Raw genomic sequence first — 15240 nt, 5'->3', positions numbered from 1 at the left:
CAGTCGTTCACACTTGATTATGATAAATGGCTTCTCCACACCTTGGGTTGTTAGGTTTCAAGTTTGCAGACACTCAGTCTGGGAAGACCATTGTATTTGAGTTTCTGCAAATATCCAAACAATAGGAGCTGTAAATTCCACGAGTAATCTTGCATCCTGACTGTCTTGTCAACAAAGTGCCCTCGACAGCCATATTTACATTTTAAAAGTCACCTTACACCCCTCCCAAAGCCTTTTCTCAACCCCGAGACTTCATCTTGGGCCAAGGCAAATTGTCCATATACCATGCTGCGTTTTATAAAAGTAAAAACGTAATTCTCTTCATATGCTCATGACAAGAGTGTGGCACAACCCAGTTTCGTAATGAGCACAGGCTCACAGAATTAAACTGCACAGAATTTGCCAATAAATGGTACCGATTGGTAATCTAAAGCACTGCTGTCACATTTGGAGATTATGGCCCCAAATATTTATTGACAGATTTGCCCACATCTGGTGTGGAAGGGCCGAGAAGTATGCAACCACCAGCCAAATAGAGTCATAGAGGTTTACAGCATGGAAACAGGCCCTTCGGCCCAACTTGTCCATGCAGCCCGGTTTTTACCACTAAGCTCGTCCCAATTGCCCACGTTTGGCCCATATCCCTCAATACCAATTTTACCCATGTAACAGTCTAAATGTTTTTTAAAAGACAAAATTGTACCCCCCTCTACGACTACCTCTGGCAGCTCATTCCAGACACTCACCACCCTGTGTGAAAAGTTTGCCCCTCTAGGCCTTTTTGAATCCCTCCCCTCTCACTTTAAACCCATGTCCTCCAGTTTTAGACTCCTCTACCTTTGGGAAAAGATGTTGACTATCTATCTACCTCCACTATGTCCTTCGTTATTTTATAGACATCTTAAGATCTATAAGATCACCCCTAAGCCTCCTACGCTCCAGGGAAAAAGTCCTAGTCTATCAAGGCTCTTCTTAAAACTCAAACCATCAAGACCTGATAGCATCCTAGTAAATCTTTTCTGTACTCTTTAATAATATGCTTGCTCCTGTGATTTCATGTGGGGGCAAGAGTGGGCGAGTGTTAAAATTGGCCCCTTGCAATCTGACAACATTAATGGTGGAGGAACCCATGAGATGGCATTCCCCACCACAATTCCCACTGCTGCCTCCCTCAAGATACCAACTGTATGCGAGCAAGTGACAGATGTGCCATACCATTTATGATGTGGAGATGCCGGTGTTGGACTGGGGTAAGCACAGTAAGAAGTCTCACAACACCAGCTAAAGTCCAACAGGTTTATTGGTAGCACAAGCCACAAGCTTTCGGAGTGCTGCCCCTTCATCAGGTGAGTGGCAATTCTGTTCATAAACAGGGCATATAAAGACATAAAGACATGTCTTTATATGCCCTGTTTGTGAACAGAACTCCCACTCACCTGATGAAGGGGCAGCACTCCGAAAGCTTGTGGCTTGTGCTACCAAATAAATCTGTTGGACTTTAACCTGGTGTTGTGACACCATTTATGCCAGATGTCAGACCCACTAGAGTTTATAGGCCAAATTCGTGGTTTGGAGAGTTCATAGTAGAGATTTGAACTGATAGCCCCTACCATTTATTTCTTCCTCCCGACCTGCACAGATATTGACAAGACTGTACAAATTAGCTGACCCTGGGGAATCTACTGGAATTAGTCAATTTGATCTGGTACAGGATGGAAGTGCTGCTCCAATGTTAGGAAAGAATGGGTTTTTGGGAGATATGCATATTTTCAACACCCCACCTTATGCTTTGAATCAATATTTTCTCTTGTAGACCAGTAAAAGCAGAAGAGGATGACATTTCATTTATGTGCAGAGTACAATTACATATGGGAGAAAAGCAGAGCAGTTTCAAGTACAGAAAAGAATGATTGAAAAAAATGCTGCAAATATTTAACTCTTCAGTTCAGTTCCTTCCTGCCAAGCTCCCCAACCCACCCTCGTCCCCATCATTCCTTCATTTAAGTTAGGTTCTTTGGACATTTCTCTTCAGAAAAAGGCACCAAAACGTTATACCCTATTATGACCTGAACTTTACCATTGGAGAGCACGCAAAGTGGATGGGGCCAGAAGCAGGATGTAAAACCTGCTCCCATCTCACTGGATGACCAATTAAGGCCCTCCCAGCACGAAAGGGGGAGGGACAATAGCACAGTGGTTAGCACTGCTGCCTCACAGCGCCAGGGACTTGGGTTCGATTCCCGGCTTGGGTCACTGTCTGTGCAGAGTTTGCACATTCTCCCTGTGTCTGCATGGGTTTCCTCCGGGTGCTCCGGTTTCCTCCCACAGTCCGAAGATGTGCGGGTTAGGTGGATTGCCCCTTAGTGTCAGGAGGACTAGCTAGGGTAAATGCAAGGGGGTTTTAGGGATGGGGTCGGAGTGGGATTGTTGAAGGTGCAGACTCGATGGGCCGAATGCCCTCCTTCTGCACTGTAGGGATTCTATGAAACCCATCTGCTGATTGGGTTGATAATGCGGGCAGGGTGGGAACAAGACGGGCACTGGGTCCAATGGGAAATCAGCAAAGTTATAAAATCTCTGCAAGCAGCACTCCGAGACTGCGGTGTTGCGTGGAGGCAAATGGAATTGTGTGAAGAGCAGAGTTATCATGTCTTCAATACCTGGTGGACATAGAAGGTGAGAGGGCAAGTCTATTGGGCACTCTGCAAACCACCCCCCACTCCCCTCCACCACCATTTCTCAGATGAGTGCCCTGAGAGTCCTGGAGGTGGTGGTCATTCTCATGCCTAAGAATGGCAAGTGAAGGCCACACCACTTGACCAAAAAGGCCTAGGCCGAGGTAGCCTCAGTAGGTCAGTGAGCGTGACATGGTGCACTGTATGTGGCTTCAGTGCTGCAAAAGGTTAAATTATCTTTTGCATTTGGCAAGGGTAAGTGCTTAGATAACTTAGAGCTGTGTGGAGAATAGTTGGGTGCCTGTTCCATGGGATGCTCAGGGGCGTAAGAGTGTGTCAACTGCCACTGAAACCTGTGCTGCCAAGACTGGTATGTCAGCCTTAGCATCAGTGCATTGGAGGGTGAGGTGTGCCACTGTGAAATAGCCTGCTAACTGGCTGTGAAGAGGGTGCCAGCTGGAATGAATCTTCAGGGAGAGGAAGCACTCAGGATGAATTCTATCTTTCACTTTCAGGAGAAGAGAAGGCATAATACAGCGGAGAGCCAGAGAACGGGTGGTGGTTTGTCCAATCTATACATCCTCAGCAGATACGAGTGTGGTGTACTTAAGGTGGTATGCCACTACAGAGCTCTCTCCATTGGTCGTGGTGTGGCTGGGGTCTCGGATGCAGGTAAGAGTTCAGTGCATAGACGCGAGTGCGGTGGGGAGTGCAAACATTGCGAGGTGGTGATCTCATCTGAAATGGAAATGTTACAGCAAGAGAGCCCATTGAAATCCAACCCAGATGGCACCATGCTCCTGTTCATTATTACCTCATCAGCCGCCAAGCATGCACATTGACTATGGGATAATTGAACATACCAAAATGTTGTCTTCCTCCCACAGATGCACTTCCTCCCACAGATGCACTATCCACCAGAGTCCCCAGTGACCCTGGAAACCTCCCCCGCTTTAAACTCTGAAGAAGACATTACACCTGCAGCAGCATCACATTGCCTCTCAGAACCAGGAGCAGATACTAACAGGTCGGTGGGCATTAGACCATTGGCTTTGCAGGTACGGCATAGGGTTACAAGCACATCATATTGACATGCGGAGCTTGAAGAAGCAGAGTGTTCCTGGGGTGCTGACGGTGGAAGTATTGCTGGAGACCCAGGACCATGTTTCATCTGAGGCAAGTGGCAAGGGTCTGGAGATGTCCATCTGGCAGCAGATGCTGGATGTCCAGTGGGGAGCATGGGGGGATCCTTGAGGTCCTACATGCCATGATCTCGGTCATGGGGAAGTTTACGTGGAGCATGAGCACTGTGTTGACTCTGACCAGCAGATTTCCACTCCATCTGACGAAGGAGCAGCACTCCGAAAGCTAGTGGCGTTTGCTACCAAATAAACCTGTTGGACTTTAACCTGGTGTTGTTAGACTCCTTACTGTGTTGACTCTGAGCACCAGGCACACAGCTCCTCCATTGAGAGAGTGGCGATTCTCGTGGAGAGACAATTTCAAGAACAAACCCAGGGATTCCAGGGGTTGTACTCAGACCTGCAATCCAGCACACCAAAACTGACCTCTTAAGGTCACTGCCAGCATGAGGGATGGATGAGGGACTCTCTGCTGGGGACCTCTCTGCCAAGTGTGGGCAGAGAGGTCCAAACATACCTCACACTGCCTGTCATCTGTGTGGGCTTCTCTCAGGGCAGTCCAGATAAGGGCACCAGCTCCTCCTTCCCTCTGCCAGTGGCCACTGCATCTGATGATGCCGCAACATCAGAGTGCTCAGCCTTGGCACTGGACGCACTCTCCCAGGGTTTGTCAGCCAGTTGATGACTGCCAAGGTCGTTAGGACACCAGAGTTAGCAGACTGCTTATCGAGGTTGACATTTCTGTTCATCATTTTGAAATTTGTGTTCAGTTTGGCAACAGTGTATGTTCTTTGTCGGTTCACTTACAAGAGCGTAAGAATTGATTTTGCTTGAATGGACTGAGTTGGTTTGATAGTTGCAATAGTTACCAGGCGCAGCACCAGCTTGTAACTGTGTTTTGTGCAGCTGGAGTTTGAGGTTGGTTTAGCACATTATGATTGTCTGTAAAAGAGACAGTGTCGTTGGCATGAGGAAACATTGATGCCTCGGATGCCAAACTGAAGGTTTGCAAGATCAAGGCATCTTTGGTGTCCTTGCCTCCTTGAAGATGTCTTTCATCTGCCTCCACATCCTCACCCAGTGCTTCCTGTGCTCTTCATCACACCCCCATCACTGGAGTCATCCTCCCTGGCCTGTGGAGCTGCCTCACTTTCCTCAGGCTCCATTGGGTCCCCCATTGCCAGAGCCAGATTCCACTCTGGAGCATCCGGCAATGCTCCCCTGATCGACCCAGGCATCTGAAGTCCATCTTGAGCAGCTTGGTGATCCGCTCCACCATTGCCTTTGCAGAGGCAGGGATAATGTATCTCTCCTCTGCCTCTGTTCTTTGGTGCCGGAGTGGGGTCACAAGACACCTTTTCAAGGAACAGCCCTTGTCACCCAAGAGCCATCCATTCAATCACACAGGAGCCACAAACAGCCTTGGTACCTGTGAGTGATGCAAGATGTAAATATCATCGAGTTACCAGGGTAACAGGTTTGCAGAATCCATGTCCTATGGTCGCAGACGATCTGCACCTTGAGTGGAAGCCCTTACGGTTCCCAGCTCCCAGCTCACCTGCTGGCACCTTGATTGCCGCACGAGTGCCAAACTATTACACCCTGGGTGTGGGGGAACCTAGTAATCACAGCGAAGCCTCAGGCTCTCTCCTCGTCTGTCCAGTAATGGATAAATATGAGGATGTGTCTAAATGGAGCGTCAGTCACGAGCTTGTCACAACTGTGTGCAGCTTATTGGGAGACACCACACAAATCCCCCACTGACCTCTGGAAAGAACCGGTGGAGTAGAAGTTAAGGGTCATTGTGACCTTTTAAGCCATCAGCATGGGGTGCCCCCATCTCCACACAGGTGGAGGTGATTTCCAGCCCAATCATGTGGCATATTGCTGTGTCCCAAAAGAGGCAGAGCCTCTTGCGGCACTGGACCTCAGACATTTGGAGCTCGTTGGAGCGCTGTCTCTGGTCGCAGGGCCATGGCATCTTCTGCGGACCCGACTGCATTGACCTCCCTGCACCAACTGAGCCCATGCCTCTACTCTTATAGTTCTCTGTCAGGGATGTTGTCTGTGCTGACCTGGCCTCCTCTCCTTCCTGCCTCTCTCTTCGTCTTCAGAAGGGGTCCCACAAGCTGAGTATATTATCCATATTAGAGGAGATGCTCAAAGACCAGTGCCTTGCAAATGAGAGTGCACTGTGCTGCAATCCTTAAGCAGACTTTCCAGGGAAGATGTCCTGAAATTCAGTTAGGCAGACTTGAAATGCTTCTGAAATCAAAAGAAAATGTGGCACAAATCTGTACTGACAAAGTATCAAACTCACAATGAGACTGGAAGTGTTGTGCTCTGGGGGCCTTTTATCCTGCCCTTGGATGAGAAGTTAATTAAAATGTGTTGGCTGCTCACCCATTTTGCCCATGCAACAACTGTAAAAATCACTCAGGCAACATAAAATCGCGTTCTATTAGCTCCTCAATAGCCATAATAGGTGCTTTAAATGTCGGTGAGCGTGGATCCGACTCGCATGCGCTCCGACCTCAGTATTACACACATGCGTGACAACGTCGGGAGGCATGCCCATCATCATTTCATGCTATTTTATGTTTGATCAGCTCGAGTGTGCACCCAACCTCTGAATGTAAAATTCCTATATTGCTAAATTCCTATGTCAATAAATGAAATAACTTCCAAAAAAAGGAAATAAAATCAATTTATAAATATGGAAGAAATATAGTAGCTTTCTACTTTCCCCTGCTTGCTGCTGATCCTACTCACTGTCCATCCATCCAGCTTCAAACATCCCACTCTTTGACCATTCTGGTTGCTGTAAACCCTTCTTCTCGCCTATCTTCTGCTTCGCGGCCTTTCCTGCTCCCTAACCCAGTCTGTTGCTGCTGCCCCTCCAACGTAGAGCCTAACCCACTCCCTGACCCGCTCTCCCACCAGTCCTCCCCCTTGCCTAACTGCCCACCCCCCAATTTTTCCTTTTGCTGCTTCCCTCTCCAGTCGATGTCTGCATTTCAAATTACTGCCAAATGCACCAAGTGACCTGGCCCTTTAGTTTTATTATTGAACATGGGGACATTTTGACAACAAACAGAAGTGTAGCTGGTGTGAGGATTTCACAGATTGGTAAATTTACACCTACAGATCAGAACAAACCAGAATAAAGTAAGTCTTTTAAGAAAATACTTTTGATTTTTCCAAATGCGATCCCTATCTTTCCACCACCCAATTGTACATCAAACATATTTATCAAGCCTGGACATTCGTATGAGTTGTTGTCACAGACTGATGTTGTCCCACTCCTGCAGGACATTGTGCCAGGAAACAGGGGTCTTCTTGCTAGGAAGACTGCAAAAGAAGGTGTGGCTTACTTTCCCAGACCAACATCAACTTGCTACCTGACCCCCTCAGATTATCTGATTTAAGGTGGCCCTAGACCCAAGTCCTAATTCTTCATTCTTCAGGAACCCCTCAAAATGGGTGCTCTTCTATAGAGGATGATGTGGAGATGCTGGCGTTGGACTGGGGTAGGCACAGTAAGAAGTCTCACAATGCCAGGTTAAGGTCCAAAAGGTTTGTTTGGTATCACACTGTCCACCTCATATGCTGCAGGAAAGGATGTCCTGAGGCATGGTACATCGGCAAGACCAGGCAGAGGCTACGATAACGGATGAACGGACACCGCTCGACAATCACCAGGCAGGAGTGTTCCCTTCCTATCGAGGAACATTTCAGCAATAAAAGACATTCAGCCTCCGATTTTCGGGTAAGCCTTCTCCAAGGCAGCCTTCAAGACACACGACAACATAGAATCGCCGAGCAGAAACTGATAGCCAAGTTCTGCACGCAGGAGTACGGCCTCAACTGGGATCTTGTGTTCAGGTCACACGATATGTAACCCTCACCATTTGACCTGGGCTTGCAAAATCTCACTAATTGTCCTGGCTTGAGACAATTCACACCTCTTTAACATGTGATTATCCCTCTCTCCACTTGCATTGTCTGCACCTGTAAAGACTTGATTACCTGTTAAGACTCGCATTCCAACCATTATCTTGTAATTAAGTCTTTGTCTATATATGCCGTGTTTGTGAACCCAACTCTCCACTCACCTGATGAAGAAGCAGCGCTACAAAAGCTCATTGATACCAAATATACCTGTTGGACTTTAACCTGGTGTTGTGAGACTTCTTTCTAGAGAGGAGAAATGAAAATGATATGGGAGGGCAGGGAATGCCACTCCCTGCTTCATTCCCCAGTAATTTGATTTGATTTATTGTCACATGTATTAACATAGTGAAAAGTATTGTTTCTTGCATGCTATACAGACAAAGCTTACCGTTCATAGAGAAGGAAATGAGAGAGTGCAGAATGTAGTGTTACAGTCATAGCTAAGGCGTAGAGAAAGATCAACTTAATGCAAGATAAGTCCATTCAAAAGTCTAGCAGCAGCCAGGAAGAAGCTGTTCTTGAGTCGGTTGGTACGTGACCTCAGACTTTTGTATCTTTTTCCTGAAGGAAGAAGGTAGAAGAGAGAATGTCCAAGGTGCGTGGGGTCCTTAATTATGCTGGCTGATTTGCCGAGGCAGTAGGAAGTGTAGACAGAGTCAACGGATGGGAGGCTGGTTTGTGTGATGGATTGGGCTACATTCATGACCTTTTGTAGTTCCTTGCGGTCTTGGGCAGAGCAGGAGCCATACCAAGTTGCGATACAATCAGAAAGAATGCTTTCTATGGTGCATCTGTAAAAGTTGGAGAGAGTCATAGCTGACGTGCCAAATTTCCTTAGTCTTCTGAGAAAGTAGAGGCGTTGGTGGGCTTTCTTAACTATGGACTACACCTCTGGAAATTCCACCATGATTACAGTGACGGCAATCAGACAAAGGAGCTTCACTTCTCCACTGTAACTGGGAGTTGGGAAATTCCTAAGCTGTCTGGAGAGTAGTATCAGGGACTGGAGGGTTTGCATTTGACAAAAGGTGATGCAATAAGATGAGATTCTCAGTGGATCAAGCTTCTTCTTCATGAGTAAGAATGCCAGGTTAATAGTTAAACAATAATTATTTAAAAAGACAGAAAAACATTGTGAAATATTACTTCACAAATATACTTTGTCTGAATCCACAGCTTTTCTTCTAAGATGATAAACTCTTAAATATAATGGGGCTTGAAATTCAAATATTTTTATATTAACGTATGGGTTTAATGTGTGAAATTCCTTTCCTCAAATAGATTAATGCCTGCACCCTAAACATGTACAAAGGGGTGGCAGTATTACTAAGGATGTTTGTTATGAAGATTTGTTATGAAGGGGCAGCATGGTGGCACAGTGGTTAGCACTGCTGCCTCACAGCGCCAGGGACCCGAGTTCGATTCCCGGCTTGTCTGTGTGGAGTTTGCACATTCTCCCCGTGTTTTTGTGGGTTTCCTCCGGGTGCTCTGGTTTCCTCCCACAATCCAAAGATGTGCGGGTTAGGTTGATTAACCATGTTCAATTGCCCCTTAGTGTCAGAGGGACTAGCAGGGTAAATACGTGGGGCTACGGGGATAGGGGCTGGGTGGCATTGCGGTCGGTGCAAACTCGATGGGTCGAATGACCTTCTTCTGTACTGTAGGGATTCTATGATTTAGAAAAAATCAATTAAAAAATGAACTAAAGACAAGAAAGCAGCAGATCAAATTCTTCATCACAAGGAAACAATTTCCTCCATTTTTTTTAGCTCCTGAAATGAAAAAGCTTTGTTCATTATGCATTTCCTACCTTTTATCTGACTTGAAGGCATCAGGCTCTGAAGAGATATCTTGATATTTAGGGCTTGGACTGAGAAACACATTTTCATCCTTTGATGCCTTGATGGCAACTTCTTGAACATCTGCACATATGAGAAATAAACAGTAATTCGTGATCAAATTTCTCATGCCGGCCATTATGTCTCAATTTATAAGATGTGCTCTACTATGTAAAACAGATTTTCTAAAGCCAAGTGGCAGCCAAAAAATGCAAATGAAAAGCAGTAGTGGTACAGAATCAATATCCAGTGATTAGATAGCAGAGAGGACATTGATCAATTGTTTGGGATCATTTCCTATTTGGGTTTATCTTCATTCCCAAAATGAGATATGTCAATGCATATGCATTTTAAAAACAACTCTAAGTGATCAAAATCAGCATTTTATTTGATCAGAATTTCATTAAGCTCAGTATTACCCTAGGATAAGACTACAAAAAGATTTTTTTTTGTTGCAAATTTAAGCTTTTAGAATGAGATTAAAATTCTAAAAGTGAATACAGAAAATTGTCTGCCCAGATGTCAGAACAGATAGCCCACTGGCCCAACCATTTAGTTGATAAGCATAGCGAAGATCTGAGCCCTACAGACAAGGAAAATTACATATTAATCCTTGGCCTATACTGATAGCTGACAGGGCAAGAATAAGGCATTAAATTAGCTTCAGTGTTCCTGACTTAGCGAAGGGAAATATTGGACAGGTTTACTCATAGAATCCCTCCAAAGCAGAAAGAAGTCCTTGGGCCCATCGAGTCTGCACCAACAACAATCCCACCCAGGCCCTATCCCCATAACCCCTAAGTATTTACCCTGTTAATCTCCCTAAAACTAAGGGGCAATTTAGCATGACCAATCCACCTAATCTGCACATCTTTTGACTGGGGGAGGACCCAGTGGAAACCCACACAGACACGGGGAGAACATGCAAACTCCACACAGACAGTCATCCAAGGCTGGAATTGAACCCGGGTCCCTAGTGCTGTGAGGCAGCAATGCTAACCACTCCTTCTGATCAACATTCTTTCATTCCCGTTGCAAAAAGGTGAACGCGAGAATCTCTTGTAAGGTCAGGATGGGGTTTGCCTGATGCCACCATGGTACGATGTATTGGCATGTACTGAAACTAAAATGGGCATGCTCCTTATCATTTTCCATTATGATAAATGCTTGTGCCTGTTGGATCAAGCATTTGTAAAATCATTATTTGAATGTCCACAACAACAACAAAATTAATTAAAGACTTGCAGTTCTATATTGCCAGTCATAACCATCAGATGTCTCAAAGGACTGAATAGCCCATGGAAAAGCAGTCGCAAATTTATACAGAGCAAGCTCCCATAAACAGCAGCATGACAATGACCAGGGGTAATCTATTTGTCTGATATTGTGATTCTACCAGGGTCTTTAGTTACATCATGCCTTCAACATGGCCCATGCCGGCGGACCCAGAATCTGATGACCAGACAGCAATTTGGAAAACTGGAGTTCAGAGAGCTGGGAATTCTGCCAACTCTGCACAACTGACTCGCGAACGAAAATCCTACCATAATCAGACAAAATGGGCACTTAAACAAAACAGGAGATATTAGGAGCGTTGAGGTGGGGTCCTTCAGGACGGCTTTAAGGGAATAGAGGTAAATGGAGAGAGCAGTGTGTCTGAAAGCACAATTAAAAATGGTGAATGAAGGGAAAGCTCACATAATTTGGCCAAGATACCTCAGGCGTCCTCAGAACTGTAACATAGCACAAGTCCACAATTACAGGGAGGAAACTAAATTGGAAAACTAACATTTTCATGGAAGACATACCTGGTATCATCTTCTTTTTGTTAAATGAATTCTTCAGGATGTCTATTCCACTGGAAATCTCTCCGAAGCGTTTTGATTTAACTTCAGCAAACCATTCACCCGTCATCACCCTCAACTTCTTTGCATCAAAACTGGTTCTCTTCAGTTTCCTGCAGAGGTTTCATGAAAAACAAAGTTTTTTTGTACTGTTGCATCTTACGATCTTATAGCACCAGAATAAAAACAGAAAATGCTGGAAATGTTCAGCAGGTCAGGCATTCAGACCTTTCATCAGGGCTGGGAACAGTTAGAAATGCAATCATTTTTCAGCAAGTGAAAGAGGGCACAGTGGGAGGGAAGAGCAAAAGACGGGGTGGCGAGCAGGAGAAATTATAAGATTCCATGGTGCAATGTCAAAGGGAATGGTCAGGACAAGTAAACAAAAGATGTGTCAAGCGGAGGTGTGAATGGCAGGATCACAAATGACTGCCGTCAGAGATGTACATGGGATTCTCCGGCCATTCACTGGCAGTGGGATTCTCTGGCCCTGTCAGCAGCACACCCTCACCCACGGGTTTCTCAGCAGCATGGGGTGGTTTCAATGGACATGCCATTGACAGCGACAGGACCAGAAAATCCCGCCACCTCCTGTTGCCGCAAAACAGGTGGCTGGGGGGCTGGAGAACCAGTTAAAGGATCTTTTGCTGTTCCTTGAGCTTGCATTAAGTTTCATCGGAACACTGCAGGAGGCCAAGGACAGAAAGGTCCAAGCAGAAGTGAGGGGGAGAATTATAGTGACAGGTGACCAGAGGCTCAGGGTCATACTTGCAGACTGGACAAAAGTGTTTGCCCACCCCACTGTAAAGGAGACTACAGTGTGAGCAGCTAGTACAGGATGCTGAAGTGGACCGAGGACAATTAAATTGCTGTTTCACCAGAAAGTTGTGTTGGGGGGCCTTGGACAGGGAAGGAGGGAAGCGTAGGTGTTGTATCTCCTGCAATTGTACGGAAAGTTGCCGGAGGGGAATGTGGTGTTGGGAGTGATTGAAGAGTGGACCAGGGCATCATGAAGGGATATGGGAAAGGGATGGGCAGATGTGTTTGCTGGTGCCATCATGCTAGATGTGGTATAAATAGCAGAAGATGGTCAACTGAACATAGAGGCTGGTGGGGTGAAAGGCGAGGTCAAGGCAAACACTATCATGGATCTGAGAAGGAAGGAAAGGGGTGAAAGCAGAAGTACATGAAACAGAACAGACACAGTTAAAGGCCCCAACAACCATGTTGGAGAAGAATTCTAACTGTGGAAAAAGGAAGGCCTATCAGAAATGCTGGTATGAAAGGTTGCATTGTCAAAACAGAGAAATAGGGCGAATCAAATAGAGCCCTTACATCAAATGGAGTATCACAAAGCCTCGGCAAAGTAACTGTGTGTTGTTTGATTTTCTATCCTCTGAAATTGAGAGAGCAAATTCAAGGAAGGGAAGTGAAGAGTCGAAGGAGCAAGAAAATGTGCAAATTGGAAAATCAAAGGTTTTCTTCGCTGTATGTTTTTCCCTTTCTGTCAGATGGCAACTATTCAGGATTCTGCCCTTCACACCTCTATAAACATCTTTTATTTCTTTACCTGTCCCATTGCTATTCCCTTTGACCTTGTACTATCTATTGCCCTTGAGCCTGTCTATTTTATTCTTGTTCCCCTCCTTCCTGCCTTGCACTTGCAAAAATCTTTCACATTTCTAACTTTTCCCAGTTCGGATGACAGAACTGAACTATAAAGCTGGATTTAATGCAGTCCATCGCAGTGGCAAATGTGGCAGCCTGACCCATTTCATTGTCAAGGAGGACCCACGTCACGCATGGAAACTCTGTTGGGTTTGCCAGTGGCCTCCCAGTAATGGGAGTCCCTCATTACAGGCAGTCTGTATGCAATCAAGGGACCTGGCATCAGCAAGGGTGAAAGCCACCGCCTTTCCCCTTCTTAGCCATGACCTCCATCTCACAAGCCTTATTCTGCCTTGACTCATCCTTGGTCTAGGGTTCCACAATGAACCTGGAACAATGGTGGATGCATTGCCACCAGTCTCCTTTCCACCCACTGGTAGATACGCAGCCCTAATTTACACAAACATGGTGTTTGGATGCTAACATCATCATAAGACCCTCATCTGAGTATTTATTAGGCCCCCGAATCTCCCGTCTGGAGCGCTGGCTGCCTAAACCAAGGCACACCTCAAGTTTCCTTCTCAATCACGCTTGTTGGAAAATGCAAATCTGTTTTACGATATCTGAAACAATGATTAACTGATAAAAATAAAGAAGGCTTTAAATATTTCCCCCTCATTCAGATGGTGAGTGTTTTAAATTATAGTGGTGAGTGGAAGAAATGACTTGGGCTCGCTCTGGGACAAAGGTGCAGCAATGCTTTCGCAGGTCCCACGTATTGTGTTTATAACACAGTGGGAGAGCTTTCTCGAAATATAATTGAGTTAAAAATAAATAGGAACAGGATCACAAGTAACAGCCTCCAGCTGGAACCATGAATCTTCCAATTAAAATTCTGCTCATTTTCCCAGTGCTTGACCTTTCAGGTTGAAGATTCTGCTTTTTATAAAGAGTTGGAGTATTTGTGGCGTTAAAAAAATTGGCTTTTTTTTTTGCTCATCTTCACCTCAAGGTTGGTTAAATGCCTCAGAGAAAAGAAATTAAATGACCTGGGCACACTGAATAGCATCGCTTTTACTCTCCATGCACATTGAAAAGATATGAAATATAGATATCCTCAATTAAGAGATTTTAAATGATCATTTGCAGGCTTGGAAAAAGTGTCCAGTTAACATTGCAGTGTGAAAGGAATTTACTCTGAACATAGCAGCAGACTAAGAAAATAGTTTTTGCCATGGATATCACATTTGTTGGATTTTCTTGGGATAAGTCAAATTTTAGTTTTTAAAAATGGGATTAATAAAGCATCTTGTAATTTATATTTCAATGGTTCACACCGAAACTATGAATGAGATACTAGGGTCTGTTGGAACAATTGCAACCACAACCTAATACATTATCTCCTGAAGAGGAGAGTTCAGAGGGGAATGTACGGTGGTGAACAAGTCACATCACTTTAAGTATCTTCAATCGCAAACTCGCTTCAGTAATTTCTGAGGATCTGCTGATAAGGCCCCTTTAAATGTATTTTAATAAACATTAGCTTAAGCAACACAATTTGGTGTGAATCTCCCCTCTAGTTTAAATAAGCCTGTGGCGAGGCAGAATATTAATGACTAACAATCAAAATTTCTCATAAAGATCATTGTTTAATGTCTCCAAATACCATTTGAACAGCACATTTTTCACTTGTGATTGGTATTTAATGAGCAGTCGATTTAATAACCATTCCCATGTATATTGCAGAAACCTGCCCCAGGTTTTCAAATGGAAATCTTCAGATTGCGAGTGGACATTGTTTTGCTCTACGCACCACAGCAAGTATGACCATTTGCAGACGTTAATGCGACCACTCCCACCCCATTATCTGACAGATTTTCAAATAAAAGTGAAAGGAATCAGGAAGAGGAGCTGTATAAAATGTTACTTTTTATTTTGTAATTACTTCTTGAATTAGAAAGTAAATGAGGTTTTTTTCTATCATTAGCATTCCAGTGCAGTTTCATAAAGTAGAACTCACCTAAATTAAAAGAAAACCAAACTCCAAATTTCTAACTCGTAAGCTAGAAATTCTTTCCAATAAAAACTCAAGTATTTGCAGCTTGCCAATGTATTGCGCATGAGGAAGGAGCAGACACCCTATTCTCACCAAAATCTTTTGTTGGAAACATATTTGGGA

General features: G+C 44.8%; 1 protein-coding gene across 1 annotated transcript in view; it reads right to left on the bottom strand.

The window, feature by feature from the left end:
• The window catches only part of LOC144493600 (synaptotagmin-like protein 2), a 201652-nt gene that overhangs the window by 121515 nt on the left and 64897 nt on the right, over positions 1-15240 (bottom strand). The window contains exons 2-3 of the mRNA XM_078212746.1: positions 11418-11566; positions 9582-9693 (exon numbers count right to left, since the gene is read on the bottom strand). Coding sequence (XP_078068872.1) covers positions 9582-9693; positions 11418-11566 — 261 coding nt within the window. The remainder of the gene's footprint in view (positions 1-9581; positions 9694-11417; positions 11567-15240) is intronic.

This window comes from Mustelus asterias, chromosome 5 (assembly GCF_964213995.1).
Source record: "Mustelus asterias chromosome 5, sMusAst1.hap1.1, whole genome shotgun sequence".
Classification (NCBI taxonomy): domain Eukaryota; kingdom Metazoa; phylum Chordata; class Chondrichthyes; order Carcharhiniformes; family Triakidae; genus Mustelus; species Mustelus asterias.
The sequence above is the reverse complement of the archived record's forward strand: the minus strand, read 5'-3'. Positions and strand labels throughout refer to the sequence as shown.